The sequence below is a fragment of the Manihot esculenta genome, chromosome 1 (genome assembly GCF_001659605.2).
Source record: "Manihot esculenta cultivar AM560-2 chromosome 1, M.esculenta_v8, whole genome shotgun sequence".
NCBI classification, from domain to species: domain Eukaryota; kingdom Viridiplantae; phylum Streptophyta; class Magnoliopsida; order Malpighiales; family Euphorbiaceae; genus Manihot; species Manihot esculenta.
The window spans coordinates 6,798,551-6,816,491 of NC_035161.2; the positions used below are offsets into that span (position 1 = coordinate 6,798,551).

The following is a 17,941-nucleotide window of genomic DNA, read 5'->3' on the forward strand; positions in this document are numbered from 1 at the left end:
TCGGACCTAGAGTGTCGGGCTCATAGATGTTCTAGAAGGTCAAGCACAATAGGAAGATCATGTCCACTAGGATAGGATGTGGAGTCCTGTCTTGTATGATGATGTGAAATGCCATGATTTTATACATGTGCATTGATGCTATGATATGAATGATATGTTTATGTGATGAGGGTTCATGTGTGCCCATATGAACCATATGATGCTAATGTTTATGTGATGTGTATTGTTTTTCAGAAAACAGGATGAGAGGAACCCGTCGATCTGCAAGATTGACTGGAGTACCACCTGAGGATGAGGGCACGAGCGCCCGTCCTCCTACATTGCCTAGGGCAATGTCATGTAGAGCAAACAGAGAAAGAGTGTCAAGGGACCCTAGAAGGTCTTTTGATGCTAGCAGAAGGGGGACAGATAGAGGAGGAAGTTCTTCAGATGTGAGGGAGGTTACGGAAGAGGATCAGAGGAGGGATGGGAATCTGGATGTTAGCATGGAGGAAGAGGGGACAGGGGAGTCTCAGGGAGGCGTTCAGGCCTCGGGGTATGGTTTTCCACCCCATTATCCACCCTTTCCACAGGGTTCGGGGTATCCGATGGGAGGCACATCGGATTACTCCAGCTTTAACCCCTACCCTACCTACATGCCTTATCCACCTTTCTATCCACCTTACACACAGTACCCAGCTTATCCACCCTCACCCTTCTATCCTAACCCGGCAAACCCCACCTCGGGGAATGCTGCACCCCCACCTCCACCACCTACAGAACCAACAGCCCCAGTTACTCAACCTCCTAGACCTAGCTCAGCCGATGGGAGCAAAGTAAAGATGACAGATTACCTTAAGCTGGATGCTCCCAAATACAAGTCAGGGGATGACCCCTTTGAGTATCTGAGAGTAGTAAAGACAATAACTGATGAGCTAGGGGCGAATGATAGCAGGGCCATTCAGATGGCAGGGTTCACTTTAAAGTGCAAGAAGGCACGGGAATGGTTCAAGTGTTATGTGGACCCGAGACTAGACGGCATGACATGGGAGGAATTTGCGAATGAGTTCGCTAGTTGGGCTTTTCCAGACAGTTCCAGAGAACTGAAGATGATTGAGTTTGAGTAACTGAGGCAGACAGAGCACATGAGCGTAGAGGAGTTCATGGATAAATTCTTAGAGCTATTGCCTTTCTCAGGGCAAGCTCTAGATTCAGATACGAAGAAAGCCAAGAGATATGTGATGAAGCTGCATTCCAGGTACTCCTCGTTGATCCAGTCAGTTGAGAGGGAAAGTTTCCACACTGTGGTGGATATGGCTCGAAGGATGGAAGCGAGTGCTATAGTTGAGGGGTCAGTGAAGCAGTCAGTGACCCAGTCTTCAGGGGTTAAGACCCTAGGCAGAGGAGGGCCAGGTCTCTCTTCTCAGAGCTCAAGTAAGAAGAGGTGGGATAACACCACCAAGAAGCCGAAGAAGAATAAGTTTTGGAATAAGTTGAAATCCGGTCTGGGATTTGGCGGTGGCTCGAGCTCAGGCTCAGATGGTACAGAATGCCAGAGGTGTGGAAGGCCGCACAGGGGAGTGTGTCGAGCTGGGACTAATACATGTTTCAGATGTGGACAGGAGGGACACATGGCTCGGGAGTGTCCTAGAGCACCTTTTATGGGCCAGCCCTAGCAGACAGCTTCTGGTAGTGTGGCACAGCCAGTAGCTCCAGCCACAACTCAGGGCAGTGGCAGAGGTAGAGGGAGAGGGGCAGCCTCTTCTTCTGGTTCCCGAGGTGAAGGTCCATCAGCTCCAGCCAGGATCTTCACCATGACTCAGCAGGAGGCTAACACATCCAACACCGTGGTGTCAGGTAATCTCGTCATTGGGTGTTCTGATGTGTATGCTTTAATGGACCCGGGTGCATCTCATTCTTTTATTGCTCCGAGAGCCGTTGAGAGGTTGGGTCTGATAGTCTCTGGGTTAGAGTGTTCCCTATGGGTCAGTGGACCCAAGTGTGACCCGTCAGTGGCAGAGTCAGTCTGCCAGTACAGTCCAGTTTTTGTTGAGGGAAGATGCCTCTCCGCCGACCTTGTGGTTCTAGATTTGACAGACTTTGACGTCATTCTAGGGATAGATTGGCTATCTACCCATGGTGCTACCTTGGACTGCAGAGACAAGGTAGTCAGGTTCAGAGATCAGAACGGGTCAGAGGTCGTCTTCAGAGGAGACAAGAGGGGCACACCTAGAGGTCTGATATCAGCTCTTCAAGCTCTTAGGTTGCTTAGGAAGGGATGTCAGGGGTTTTTGGCTCATGTGAGAGAGCTTAGTAGTCAGGTCAGGGAGCCAGCCTCGGTGCCAGTTGTCAGAGAGTTTCAGGATGTCTTTCCAGATGAGCTTCCAGGTTTACCACCTGATAGGGAGATAGAGTTCGAAATAGAGTTGGTGCCTGGAGCTAGACCGATCTCTATCCCTCCCTACAGGATGGCCCCAGCCGAGTTGAAGGAATTGAAAGAGCAGTTGCAAGAGTTGGTAGAAAAGGGCTTCATCCGACAGAGTACCTCACCTTGGGGTGCTCCGGTCTTGTTTGTGAGAAAGAAGGATGGATCCCTCAGACTTTGTATCGACTACAGGCAGTTGAACAAAGTCACTACCAAAAATAGGTACCCTCTGCCAAGGATCGATGATCTATTCGACCAGCTAGCAGGAGCGGGTTGTTTCTCCAAAATAGATCTAAGATCGGGGTACCATTAGCTAAGGATAAGGGATGAAGATGTGCCAAAGACAGCTTTCAGGACCAGATATGGGCATTTTGAGTTCCTTGTGATACCGTTTGGGTTAACCAACGCCCCTGCAGCATTCATGGATCTCATGAACAGAGTATTTAGTCAATACCTGGATCACTTCGTTATTGTCTTCATAGATGATATCTTAGTGTATTCCAGGAACGCAGAGGAGCATGCCCATCATCTGAGGTTGGTTCTGCAGACTTTAAGGGAACATGGCTTGTATGCCAAGTTCTCTAAGTGTGAGTTCTGGCTGAGGAGCATTTCGTTCTTGGGGCATGTGGTGTCAGAAAATGGTATAGAGGTAGACCCCAAGAAGACAGAAACTGTGGCTAACTGGCCTAGACCCACTTCAGTAACGGAGATCAGGAGTTTCTTGGGTTTGGCAGGTTACTACAGGAGGTTCGTTCAGGACTTCTCAAAGATAGCAGCTCCTCTGACCAGGTTAACCAGGAAGAATCAAAAGTTTCTGTGGACCGACCAGTGCGAAGAGAGTTTTGAAGAGCTTAAGAAGAGGTTGACTTCAGCACCAGTTTTAGCTCTGCCATCTAGTGATGAGGACTTTACAGTCTTTTGTGATGCATCCCGTGTGGGACTGGGTTGTGTACTAATGCAGAATGAGAGGGTGATCGCTTATGCTTCTAGGCAGCTGAAGAAGCATGAGTTGAATTACCCCACGCATGACCTTGAGATGGCAGCAGTAATCTTTGCACTCAAGATGTGGAGGCACTACCTCTATGGGGTAAAATGTGAGATCTTCACAGATCATAAAAGCCTGCAGTACATCCTGAGTCAAAGAGATTTGAACTTGAGACAGAGAAGATGGGTGGAGCTGCTGAGTGACTATGATTGCAAGATTCAGTACCATCCGGGTAAGGCGAATGTTGTGGCAGACGCCTTAAGCCGGAAATCACTCGGCAGTTTATCCCACATATCGGCAGAGAGGAGGCCAGTGGTGAAGGAGTTCTACAAGCTCATTGAGGAAGGTCTACAGATGGAGTTGTCTGGTACAGGTGCCTTGGTGGCCCAGATGAGAGTGGCACCCGTGTTTCTGGAGCAGGTGGCTCAGAAACAGCATGAGGACCTGGAGTTAGTAAAGATTGCCAGGACTGTTCAGTCAGGCAATGATAGTGAGTTCAGATTCGACAGCAAGGGGATCCTCTGCTATGGGAGCAGACTATGTGTACCAGATGACATAGGGCTAAAAGGAGACATTATGAGAGAGGCTCATAATGCAAGATACAGCATTCACCCCGGAGCCACCAAGATGTATCAAGATCTAAAGAAGGTTTATTGGTGGCCAGCTATGAAGAAGGAAGTGGCACAGTTTGTGTCAGCCTGCGAAGTGTGTCAGAGGGTGAAGCTGGAACATCAGAAGCCGGCTGGAATGCTTAACCCGCTACCCATTCCAGAATGGAAATGGGAAAATATAGCTATGGACTTCGTAGTGGGGTTACTGGCGGCGTCCAACAGATTGGACTCCATATGGGTGATTGTGGATAGACTCACTAAATCTGCTCACTTCATCCCTGTCAGGAGTGGCTATTCTGTGGACAAGTTGGCGCAGGTGTATGTAGATGAGATCGTCAGACTGCATGGGGTTCCTGTTTCGATAGTGTCAGATAGAGGGCCCCAGTTCACCTCCAGGTTTTGGCGGAGTCTGCAGAGTGCCATGGGTACTAGGTTGGATTTCAGCACTGCCTTCCACCCCCAGACTGACGGACAGTCAGAAAGGACCATCCAGACTATCGAGGATATGCTTAGAATGTGTGTGCTGGACTTTGGCGGTTCTTGGAGGCAGCATCTACCTTTGGTGGAGTTTGCCTACAATAACAGCCATCATGCTAGCATCGGGATGGCTCCATATGAAGCTTTGTATGGGAGGAAGTGCAGATCACCTGTTTGCTGGGAAGAAGTTGGAGAAAAGGCCTTGGCAGGGCCTGAGCTAGTAGAGATTACCAGCAGAGTAGTACCCCTAATCAGAGAAAGGATCAAGACTGCTGCAAGCAGACAGAAGAGTTATGCAGACATCCGCAGAAGGCAGGTCGAGTTTCAGGAGGGGGATCTGGTATTGCTCAAGGTGTCTCCTATGAAAGGAGTGGTTCGCTTTGGGAAGAAAGGTAAACTAGCCCCATGATACATCGGGCCCTTCCAAATCTTGCAAAAGATTGGGAATGTGTCGTACAAGCTGGATTTACCTACTTCAATGGAAAGAATCCATCCGGTTTTCCATGTTTCAATGTTGAGGAAGTTTGTGTCAGATCCGAGCAAGGTTCTTAGTGAGCCTGATGTGGAGGTCCAAGAGGATCTCACCTATGTTGAACAGCCAGTACGGATCATAGACACCCAGATCAGAAAGTTAAGGAACAAGGAAATCCCGATGGTGAAAGTCCTGTGGAACCACCACAATTTGGAGGAATGCACTTGGGAGACACGGGAGTCTATGCTCCAGCAGTACCCTCATCTATTTTAAGGTTAGATCTCTATGTGTTTATGTGCTATGTATGTATGTATGTTATGTTTCATGCCATGCTATGTGCTAGTTGAGGTACATTCGGGGACGAATGTTCTTAAGGGGGGGAGAATGTAATACCCGGCTAGACTCCGGTATCGGAATTCCTACCGTCCGATGGAATCTCGGATGTCGGAAGCCTCTAGTAGGGTAGAATCATGTTTTTATAAAATGTTTTAAGGTATTTCATGGTTTTAAGTAAAAATGGAAATGAGTTTTTCTATAAAAACAACCTTGAAGGAAAACTCAGGTTCGGCCGCCGAACCTCAAGTTCGGCCGCCGAACATGCATGCCTTCGGGAGCGCCTTTAGGCCCCCGAAAGCATAAGTGAGGAAAGTCCAGGTTCGGCCGCCGAACCTCAAGTTCGGCCGCCGAACATGGCATGCATGCGGAGGCACGTTCGGCCCCCGAACGTGGCCTGGCCAGCCACTATAAAAGGGTCCCTTAGCCGAAAACGGGCGAGCTTTTTCCCCATTTCCGGCCAAGGTGAGTTCTCCGCCACCCCTCACCGATCTTGAGTCTTTTCCTTCAGATCTTTCGAGTTTTTCACAAGTTTTTACTTTGTTTTGAAGATTTTTGAGTTTTAAGCAAGTTTTAGAGCTTTGAGGTTCAAGAACCCAAAAATCTCCCACCTCCGAGTTTAGGACGTCTCTCTCTCGATCTTCAAGAGGTAAGAGCCGATCTTAAGCTCATTTCATATTTAAAGTAAGTTTTATGCAAGATCTATGGGGTAGAATGCATGTTTAGCTCATGGTTAGGTTATGGGTTTTATTTGTGTTTTTGAACAATGTGAGTTGCTTGTGTGTTGTAGTTGGGGTTTTTGATGGTTTGATGCCCCTAGGAACTTGTATGTTTGCTTGTGTATAATTGGGAATGTTGTAGAATAGGTTTATGCATGTTTGGGTAGTTTTGGAAGCGAATGTGCATAGGAGAGCTGAGTTTCTGCCACTAAGGGAGAAACCAGGTTCGGCAGCCGAAGGAACTTTCGGTCGCCGAACATGCTTGTGGAGGCAGCCTTCGGCTGCCGAAGCTTGCCCCCGAAAGGAGACTTTCGTCTCTGTCTGGGACTTTCGGCCGCCGAAAGTGCCGCCGAACCTGCCTGACTTTCGGCTCTGGAGGGACTTTCGGCCGCCGAACTTGCCGCCGAAAGTGCCCTGTTCAGCCATTTCTTACATGTTGTTCTATGATTATTCCATGATGTTTTAGGGGGTTTTTGGGGAATAGTTTAGAGTTATGTTCATGTATGTTGGTCCCTCATTTGAGTCCACCTGTGTAGGTTCGGACCCAAGGAACCGAGGACCCCCGCAGTGAGTCTGTTGCCCTAGTGTCTGGTCAGAGCTATCCAGAGGTGAGTGGAATAAACCTTTACGTTTAAAGTAAATAAATTTCAAAGTTTTGAGCATTGTTCATGCATCATGAATGCCATGTGATGAATTAGGTTGCTTGCATTAGAATTCATGAATATGTTGCATTGCACATTTTGATGTTGATGTGGATGAATGTTGAATGATCCATAGCCCTCGATCTATGATATGATGATATGATATGTACGGTACGAAAAGTAAGACCAGTGGGACCCATTCTACGTTCGCTGGCACTATGTAAGGGAAAGACCAGGACCCATTCTCCGTTCTGGCACAGTTGGACACTATTATGTTATGATATGTAAGGGAAAGACCAGGACCCATTCTACGTTCTGGCACAGTTGGACCATGTAAAGGGCTATTGGTGACAAGTTCATCCTTGATGTGATTAGCTGTGATGTGATGCATTTCATGTTATCATATGTTTTAAGTGTTTTATTATTCTGCTCACTGGGCTCTAGTAGCTCACCCCTCTCCCAATTTCCCCAGGATTGCAGGTACAGGGTAGACCAGGAGGTTTACAAGAGTAATGAAGTCACGTGTATGTAATAGTTAGTGTGGACATGATAAATGTATTAATGTTATGTAAGAGTACAGTTTCAGTTATGTAATGATATTGAGGATTAGATATTGTGCTTGACATTGTATATGAGGTATCCCTTTTATTACATGATCAAAATGTTTTATTATGTTCATGAAAGCCAACTCATCTTATGATGTATCGCCCATTGGGTCATTGATGAGATCCCACAGAGGGATCATGATTATGATTATGGCTATGTGCAGTATATGTTCAGGTTGAGTTGGATGTATGAAAGAAAAGTTTTAAATTTTTATGTATTTTCTTGATCATGTATGGGATTAAACAGGTTTCCAGGATGTATGTTTGGCTTGCTACGGGTCCCGGCGGCCTTAAGTCGATCCGGATTCTAGCGCCGGTAGCGGTCCGATTTTCAGGTCGTTACAGTTCTAATGCAAGCACCCTATTATATCTCATGGCATTCATGATACGTGAATCATGCTAAAACTGGTTTATTTATTTAAAAGCATAAGAGTTATTCCACTCACCTCTAACTGAAGCTCTACTGACTCAGAAGCAGCTGAACTCACTGCTGGGGTCCTCGGTTCCTCGGGTCCGAACCTACACAGGTGGACTCAAATGAGGGACCAAACAACTACAACATAACTCTAAAAACATTCCCCAAAAACCCCCTAGAACATCATGAAACAACCATAGAAAAACATGCAAAAGAGGGCTGGACAGGGCACTTTCGGCGGTAGGTTCGGCGGCCGAAAGTCCCTCTAGAGCCGAAAGTCAGGCAGGTTCGGCGGCACCTTCGGCGGCCGAAACTCCCAGACAGAGGCGAAACTCATGCATGTTCGGCGGCACTTTCGGCGGCCGAAACTCCCAGACAGAGACGAAAGTCTCCTTTCGGGGGCAAGCTTCGGCAGCCGAAGGCTGCTTCCACAAGCATGTTCGGCGGCCGAAAGTTCCTTCGGCTGCCAAACCTGGTTTCTCCCTTAGTGGCAGAAACTCAGCTCTTCTATGCATAAACGCCTCCCAAACCATCCAAACATGCATAAACCTATTCTACAACACACATACACAAGCATACCAGCTCCTAGGGCTTCAAACTATCCTAAGCCCCATCTACAACACATCAAACATGCATTGGCAAGCCACATTGTTCAAAAACACAACATAAACTCATAACCCTAACTATAGGCTAAACATGCATTCTACCCCATAGATCTTCATAAAACTTACTTAAAACATGCAATGAGCTTAAGATCGGCTCTTACCTCTTGAAGATCGAGAGAGAGACGACCTAATCTTGGAGATGGGAGATTTTCAACTTCCTTGGGTCTCCAAGCTCAAAACTTGCTCAAAGCTTGAAAATCTTCAAAACAAGATGAAAATTTGTGAAAATCGTGAAAGATTTGAAGGAAGAACTCAAAGATTGGTGAGGAACGGCGGAGAGCTCACCTTGGCCGACAATGGGGAGAAAAGCTCGCCCGTTTTCGGCTAAGGGACCCTTTTATAGTGGCTGGCCAGGCCACATTCGGGGACCGAACGTGCCTCCGCATGCATGCCATGTTCGGCGGCCGAACCTGGACTTCCCTCACTTATGCCTTCGGGGGCCTAAGGCACACCCGAAATACCTGCATGTTCGGCGGTCGAATCTGGGTTTTCCTCCAAGGTTATTTTCATGCAAAAACTCATTTCCATCTTACTTAAAACCATAAAACACATTAAAACATTTTATGAAAACATGGTTTTACCCTTCTAGAGGTCTCTGACATCCGAGATTCCACCGGACGGTAGGAATTCCGATACCGGAGTCTAGCCGGGTATTACAATTATACCCCATAAGGACAGTCAATAATTCAAAACATACTACTAATAATATGGTTTACCATCACCGGGTGGTTTGGGTCCAAGGGATATCCCTTGTGAATGGAGAAAACAAGTGTTGGGAGAGTATCCTCATAGGAGTCGAGAAAATCTCAAACCAAAACCATAAAAAAAAAAATAATAAAAATGATAAAATAAAAAAAAACTGGATTTCTGGATTTCCTGGTGAAAATTATAATTTTAAAAGACTTTTTTGGTTGGTTGGGTATATATTTCTTTATACACTAATTTAAGAATTTGATGAAACTTCATTGCATGATCACATATTAAGAATGAGTTTGCTATATTTCAGCTTTTGAAGATTGTGTTGATATTTCTTTTATGATTTGTATACATTAATAAGATTTTACCGTGAAATGCGGGTTGTTTGAAATAAGTTGAGTTAACTTTGTGAGCCATTGATTATGGGTAGCTTTTGTGAGTCTTTTTACATACTTGAGGGCAAGTCTGATCTAAGTGTGGGGATTTGATAATATGCACAATTATGCAACTTTAATATTACAAAATATTTAGATATTGAGTTTGATTTCGTTTAAAACAGATTGATTTGTTTAAATTTTGTTAATCTTGGTAGGATTGGAGGATAACAAGAGAAAAATTCAATTTGGAATCCACATTCTAAGATAAAAGGTGGCCACAATTAAATTCATAAAAGGATACTCTAGACGAGCTGTGTTATAGACTGTGTTATAGGCACAAACATACTTGACGAACAGAACGAGCTTCAAATTCGGGAACCAAACAGATAACTCTTATTTGTCAAACTGTACTCAATTTTGATTTTAGCTATTTTTATTTAGATTAGGAATCTTAGCACTATAAAAAGGGGATATTCTGATGTATCTGATATCTCATTTTATCTTTCATCTCCTATTTTTAGCCATGAACTTGTGTAGTTAAATTCTTCTTTTCAGTTAAAAGATAATTAAAGTTCCAGTTAAATCGGTTGTGAGATTTATGTGATTTTATAGTTCTCTCAATTATTGGTATTTATATTATTCTTGTGTTTATTGTTTAATATCATTCTGTGGGTTGTTGCATTAAGGCGCCATCTGAATTGATAGAATGGTAGATTGCTATTCAGTTAATTAAATCCGTAATTGTTTAATTAAATTAAAATAAGTAGTGAATTAGGTTGCGTAAGGCATTCTTAAGGCATAATATAATTTAACTTAAATGAATCGAGCGTCTCGCATTTATTAGTTAGAATCATATTCTTTTAATTCTTAATGCAATAATTGGATTAAATTCTAGAAGTCTCCTACGGTTGTCCAAAAGTTAGAATTAGTTAACGTATCTCTTAACTAGTTTATTTAAAATTAAAAAATGATTAAATACCTGAAACATTTTCGATATCTGTTTTATTAATTAAATTGAGATTATTTTGTATCTGTGATCAATCCATAAAAACTGAAATTAAAATTATTCCTTTAAATTAATTTTTTTTTCTATATTTAAAACCTCCCCCATTTTATTTTATTTTATTTTATTTTATTCAATAGAATTAATCCATTTACCAGTCTCTGTGGAATCAACCCTACTTTATCATTATCACAAGTTTTATTTTAAAGTAGAAATTTATTTTTGATGGTTTCGACGCCCATCAAGAGGTACTGAAAAAAATTCACTAGCGATTATATATTTAATTGGTGGTGTAATTACTTAAAATTCGATTATTATTGTCAAAATCATTATGGAGTCAGAATTTATTACTCTAAAATTATATAATAATGAGACTAGAGTGGCTAAATATTATGTTAAAAATAAAATCAATGTCATTCATATATTGTGATTGCCAAACGACAATAACTATTATAAGGAATAAAATTTTCAATAGTAAAAATAGACATATTTGTCTAAAATATGATACGGTTGAACGGCTACTGAAAAATGGAATTAAATCCATTAACTATATGGAGTCAAAAGTGGTTTTGGTTAATCTAAATGTTTTAAAAAAGAAGTTAATAAATGAAATATCAAGGGGAATGAAACTTGGCCAATCTGAAATTGACAATAATAAGAACCCAACCTACTTGGCAAATAAACATCTATAGGAATTAGCTTATTGACCTCCCAAACAGTACTATAAGAATCGGTACTGAACATTCCCTTGTAATTGTATATGCCCCATAGCAATAACATATTTTGGTTAAGGTATTTGTTCATATAATCTTACTAAAGAACGAGTCATTTTCATGGTTACTATGCATGCTGTTCAAATCAGGTCCACTTGCCTAGGACTAGATCTTGGTACTAGTCCATAACGATCAAATTCGAATCCTGAGCCTATTAATGAAGCAAATTCAATAAAGCAACAACTGGTACCGGAAATCTCATGAAAAATATTCATATAGGTAATAACAAGTCACTTGTTAGTTCTATTAGCACTATTTAACGATAACCTTCTTAGTGTGTGAGAAATGCTAGATTGCATTAATGAGAAGATGAGATGAAAACTCTTAATGATATTCATACCTTTTATGCGTGATATATAAATTACAATATATTTGATAATATCACCTATATAAGTGTACAGTGCAACGCATAATCTTTAGAGCTTACATATGGCCTATTAGCACAAAAACAAGATCTATAGAGTGTTATGAGATTAATGAAATATTAGTATACAAAAAATAATTTTTAGTTTATAGAAACAAAAATTTCTCCAAAGTAATATACTAGGTTTAATTCATAGTCTAAAAAAATATCAGATTCAAAATATATACACTAAATTTTTAAATCTAACAATGAAAAATCTTTTAAAATATACAAAAATGATTATAAAATAAATTTAAATTTCAAAATATTTTATAATTATTAAAAGTTTTATAATCGCTAAAAATTTTATTTATAAAATTATTTTATTATTGCATTTGATATATAAACCTAACCGTTGTGATTTTATTATTTATTTTAAAATTTTTATTCAATATACAACGGTTATTTTTTCCACCATAAGTAATATGCATCTTCACAAAAAAAAAATTATTCATATTTTTTACTTTATTCTTTCTGTTTTTATATTTTCTATTTTATTCTTTTTTTTATACTTTCTAGGATAGTATAAATTAAATATAAATTCTTATAAGTCTGATCATGAAAATTAAATTTTAAAATACCCTATTTAATACTAGAGAATTGCAAACTACTCAACTTTTATTATTTTATGCTACTTTTCCAAAACATGTTGAGAGACAAAGATTGGTGGGACTATATTTGATGAATTTGGAATAAGGCTCACCCTAGCTGATCTTCTGCGTGCTGGGAATCCAGAAAATATCACAATTCTGTTGGCTGCAACTGTACGGAGCATCATTTTCCATAGCAATGGTAAGTAGAGATATCCTCACATGGCATTCAAAGAAAAAGAGATTGATGTTCGATCTCTTGATGCTCATATGCTGTCTTCCAATGATGCTGGTAAAAGAAATGAGACAAAAGCTTGTGGCATTAGGTTTATCAAGATCGAGGGAAGCAGTGATCAAACTTACGAAGCTTACCTTAACCAACCGGAGAGTTTGAATTCCTGGGGAGATGTTATTTTATCAGCAGGAGCATTAGGCTGTCCCCAGATCCTAATGTTAAGTGGCATAGGGCCAGAAAAGCATCTCAAGAATTTCAATCTCTCACTTGTGTTAGATTTGAAAGGAGTTGGCCAAGAGATGAAAGACTGCCCAGCCATTGCCCTTCTAGCAGACACAAAAGCAGAATATCAAGTCACAGGCATTGCAAAAGACTTCAAATTCATAGTCCAGGGAGGAATTTTACCAATAAGCTTCAATGCAACAAGGATGCCAATTGCAATAAAGCTTGCATTTCCAGAATCTGAAGGGAAACTGAAATTGAGCAGCACAGATCCCAGGCAAAACCCTTCAGTGCAATTCAACTATCTATCAAAGGAAGAAGACATGGATGAATGCATTGAAATGTCTCAATTGCTTGAAAGGGTAACAAGATCTAAGTCTGTTACTCTGTTCCTGAAGACTGTACCACAGAATAATTTGATGTCCACTCCTGATGAGCTGAGAAATTTCTGCAAGAACAATGTTAGAACCTATTATCATTACCACGGTGGTTGCACCGTTGGATCAGTTGATAAAGATTACAAAGTCTATGGAATTAAGGGCTTGAGAGTAATAGAAGGCTCAACTTTCTTGGAATCCCTAGGCACAAATCCAATGGCTACCCTGTTAATGCTGGGAAGATATCAAGGGATCAAGATTCTAAGAGAGCGAGAGATTGCTTCTCTATTTCCTAATCAACAACATCCATAGCAAAGTCTTAACTTCTACCAATATACTTGTAACCATTAAAGAATGTGAAAACTGTCAACTTGCTGCAAAACCCAGTTGTTGGAATCAATTCAATGTAACTAAGCTTCATTTCATTTTACACTATCATGGTTATGAACTTCAAATTTGCTAATCAACAAGGATAAGACTTACACAAATTTATACATTTTGTATATATACACTTATCAATTTCAACAGAGAAAAAATGATCATTCAGCAAAATTTGGTCAAATTTTTCATGTCACTGTTTGGAGGCTTGTTTTAAACTATATAAGAATTTAAGAAATTTACAAACTTTATTTTTTTTACTAGAAACAATACAACCATAAGGTTGTACCATATAAATTTCTTCTTCCAAGTCTCCATTTAAAAAAACTGTTTTAACATTAATTTGATTAATAACAAATTTATGTATAGAAACTAAAACAATTAATACTCTAATATAACAAATTCTAGCTACAGGAACAAAAGTGTCAAAATAATCTATATCTTATTTTTGAGAAAAACCTTTTGCTACTAGTCCTCCTTTATATTTTTCAATTAACCCATCTGGATTATATTTCATGTTGAAAATCTATTTACAACTAATAAGTTTAGCTCCTGGAGACAAGTCTACTAAAATCCACGTACCATTTTGAGTAATAGAATCAATTTCAGCTTTAATTGCTACTTTCCAAAAAAGAATTTCCAAAGATTTAATAGTTTCAGAAAAAAAAAATCAAACAAGCAAGCAGAAAAAGATGCATTTTCATTTGTTATCACATAAATATTGAGAATAAAGAATCCCTGATTACAATAACCTTTTCCAACAAAAATATCTTTCCACTAACAAATCACTACTTAACGTTATCCCTTCCTAGTGTGTAAGAAGTGTTAGATGTGATGAAAACTTTTAATGATATTCATATTTCTTATGCGTGGTATATAAATTGCAATAAACATTTGATGATATACCACGTGTCACGCCACAAGACCTTTCAACTTGTTAGTGAGGTTGTTCTCCCCAAAACCAACACAAGTAAGCCTTTTCAACAAACTCACAAAGCAATTGACGAATTTGGGACAATCACACTTGTAAAGAAGAAGAGATTTTCTCAAAGAGAAAGTGTATTTCACTATAGTGACCGTACAGATTACAAGAACTCTCTTAAAACAAATAAATTCTAATAATCTGCCTATATCTTTACAAACTCGTGGGACTCCTATTTATAAGCTAAGATAAGACAGCATTTAATGCTTCTTGGAGACTCCCCAGCCAATTATGGCATGTTGGTTCAACTTCCTTCAGGTTTAGATTCTTCCCCCCTGGCATGTTGGTTCAACTTCTTTCAGGTCTAGATTCTTCCCACCCCCCAGCCTGGCAGACTTGCTCCTCTGCGGCCAACCAGCATTCCAGCGGCTAAACAGCTTCTCCAAGCAGTCTGTCTTCTGCCTACAGCCATTTCTATCTTCCTCCTTGCAAAATTTTTGTGGAGCGAAATTTGAAAGTTGACAATAAAGTGTAGAATAAAATCACTTTTATGAGATTATGGCATAATCTCTAATACTTATAAACTATTAAACGTGTGTATGACCTATTAATGCAAAACAGTGTTGACAGCAAAATCCATAGAGTGTATAAGATTGATATGATATTAATATATAAAAAATAGCTTTTAGTTTATAGAAATAAAAATTTCACCCAAATAATAGTCTAAATTTGATTTATTATTCAAAAAACATCATATTTAAATTATACACATTAAATTTTTAAATTCAACAATAAAAATTTTTTTAAAATATGTAAAAATTATTATAAATTAAATTTTAATTTTAAAATATTTTATGATTATTAAAAATTTATAATCTTAAAAATTTTATTTATAAAAATTTTTTACTATTATAAATTTAATATATTAATTTAATATTAAATCTAATCATTAATATATAAACCTAATATTAAATCTACCCATTATATTTTTACTATATTATTTCAAAATTTTTATAATAATTTACGACAATTATTTTTTTACTATAAATAATATACAACTTAAAAAAAATCATTCATATTTTATCCTCTATTTTTTTCTTTTTTATATTTTCTACTACATGATAAATTAAAAATAAATTTTTATTATTTTAATTATAAAAATTAAATTTTAAAATATTCCACTTAATTTTAGAGAATTATAAAATAGATTCTTAAAGTCAGTATTCAATACATTCAAATTTTATTTTATTATTTTATTAAAAATTTTTTAATTATTTTATCCTATTTCGTGTAGAGAGACAAAGATTGGTGGGGCCATATTTGATGAATTTGGAATCAGGCACGCCCTAGCTGATCTTCCGGGTGCTGGGAATCCAGAAAATATCACAATTCTGTTGGCTGCAACTGTACGGAGCATCATTTTCCATAGCAATGGTAAGTAGAGACATCTGCACATGGTGTTCAAAGAAAAAGAGATTGATGTTCGATCTCTTGATGCTCATATGCTGTCTTCCAATGATGCTGGTAAAAAGAAATGAGACAAAAGCTTGTGGCATTAGGTTTATCAAGAGCGAGGGAAGCAGTGATCAAAACTTACGAAGCTTACCTTAAGCAATCTGAGAGTTTGAATTCCTGGGGAGATGTTATTTTGTCAGCAGGAGCATTAGGCTGTCCCCAGATACTAATGTTAAGTGGCATAGGGCCAGAAAAGCATTTCAAGCATTTCAATCTCTCACTTGTGTTGGATTTGAAAGGAGTTGGCCAAGAGATGAAAGACTGCCCAGCCAGTGCCCTTCTAGCAGACCCAAAAGCAGAATATCGGCTGCCAGATACGCCTCAAGTCACAGGCATTGCAAAAGACTTCAAATTCATAGTCCAGGGAGGAATTTTACCAGTAAGCTTCAATGCAACAAGCATGCCAATTGTAATAAAGCTTGCATTTCCAGAATCTGAAGGGAAGCTGAAATTGAGCAGCACAGATCCCAGGCAAAACCCTTCAGTGCAATTCAACTATCCATCAAAGGAAGAAGACATGGATGAATGCATTGAAATGTCTCAATTGCTTGAAAAGGGTAACAAGATCTGAGTCTGTTGCTCTGTTCCTGAAGACTGTACCACAGAATAATTTGATGTCCACTCCTGATGAGCTGAGAAATTTCTGCAAGAACAATGTTAGAACCTATTATCATTACCATGGTGGTTGCACCGTTGGATCAGTTGTTGACAAAGATTACAAAGTCTATGGAATTAAGGGCTTGAGAGTAATAGATGGCTCAACTTTCTTGTAATCCCCAGGCACAAATCCAATGGCTACCCTGTTAATGCTGGGAAGATATCAAGGGATCAAGATTCTAAGAGAGCGAGAGATTGCTTCTCTATTTCCTAATCAAGAACATCCATAGCAAAGTCTTAGCTTCTACCAATATACTTGTAACCATTAAAGAATGTGAAAACTATCAACTTGCTGCAAAACCCAGTTGTTGCAATCAATTCAATGTATCTAAGCTTCATTTCATTTTACGCTATCATGGTTATGAACTTCAAATTTGCTAATCAACAAGGACAAGACATACACAAATTTATTTATTATTCAAGATGAACGTAAATCATCTTTATATACATGCTAATTAAAAAGAAGCCAAAAAAACACACAAAAAAATATATATTCTTACAAAAAATCTTCAACTCTTAACCCTCCATTTCATGATCAAGAGCTGGACTTGAGGAAGAGACATCACTAGGATCAGTAACTGAAGCCTGATTTGAGTTTTCATTTCTCCTATGAGTATTGAATGAAAAACTAACCCAAATTTCTCTTTCAATTATTCTTCTCTCTCTCCCCTCATCATCATCATCATCTCTCTTCTTTCCAAAATCCATCTTATCAACAGGCATCTTGTACCTGCAAACAGGGCATGACCCATGAATCCCCAACCACTTCTCTATACAATTAGCATGAAACCTGTGCTTACAAGGCATCTCTTTGGCCAACCCACCAATCTCCCAATCCTCTAAACAGATCATACACTCACCATCCTGATCTCCAATTTCAGCAATTTCAACACAAGGCATGGCCTCTATAGATGCTTTTGAGGCAGGAGGCTGACCATTCTTGGTAGCTAAGTCTCTAAGAAGAGAATCCAAACTAGCAGCTCCTTCAATCACCACCATCCCTTGAGTGAAAGGGTTGATAAGGATGATTCTTTGATTTGGGGTGGGTGTATCTGGCGTTTCTTGATCTGGGTGGTCACTCTCACTCCGGCCGGTGGTGGTGGAGAAGCCTAATAGGAAAGGCAAAAACAAAGAGAGGTCTCTATGCCTTGGCATCCCCTCAAAAGCAGAAGATAACTCAGGCTGATGAGGCTCAGAAGCCATTTCAGAAAATCTTGAAGAGGGAGAGAAAGATGAAGAATGGAAAATAATTGCAGGTGAAGAATATATGAGAAATGGTGTGCGCCCACAGAGAAGACATGTAGACAAGACCAAAGAAGATGGTAGAAAGATCTGGAATTTGTGTTGGCTTATCTTGATCATGTCACCTAAACCTGTCTCTTTCACTACAATCTCCATCACCATGAGAAGATATTTTCAGTGCAACAATGGATTGGCTTAGAAACTTTTTTTCAAATAAATCTCTT

At 39.6% G+C, this 17,941-nt stretch overlaps 2 protein-coding genes and 1 pseudogene across 2 annotated transcripts; 2 read left to right on the forward strand and 1 right to left on the reverse strand.

The window, feature by feature from the left end:
- The first annotated feature begins 12,391 nt into the window (after positions 1-12,391).
- On the forward strand, positions 12,392-13,433 carry LOC110628303 ((R)-mandelonitrile lyase-like). Its single transcript, XM_021774913.2, has one exon. It carries the CDS (start codon positions 12,392-12,394, stop codon positions 13,313-13,315), a length of 924 nt encoding a protein of 307 aa, XP_021630605.1. The 3' UTR covers positions 13,316-13,433.
- A 2,212-nt stretch (positions 13,434-15,645) lies between these two features.
- LOC110605327 lies at positions 15,646-16,815 on the forward strand (annotated as a pseudogene).
- Positions 16,816-16,873: 58 nt separating this feature from the next.
- On the reverse strand, positions 16,874-17,888 carry LOC110611498 (E3 ubiquitin-protein ligase MPSR1). Its single transcript, XM_021751889.2, has one exon. It carries the CDS (start codon positions 17,877-17,879, stop codon positions 16,992-16,994), a length of 888 nt encoding a protein of 295 aa, XP_021607581.1. The 5' UTR covers positions 17,880-17,888; the 3' UTR covers positions 16,874-16,991.
- Between the last annotated feature and the right edge of the window lie 53 nt (positions 17,889-17,941).

Excerpts from the sequence above, each read along its gene's own strand:
- LOC110628303 (XM_021774913.2), top strand. The coding sequence starts at position 12,392 with ATGGCATTCAAAGAAAAAGAGATTGATGTTCGATCTCTTGATGCTCAT.
- LOC110611498 (XM_021751889.2), bottom strand. The coding sequence starts at position 17,879 with ATGGTGATGGAGATTGTAGTGAAAGAGACAGGTTTAGGTGACATGATC.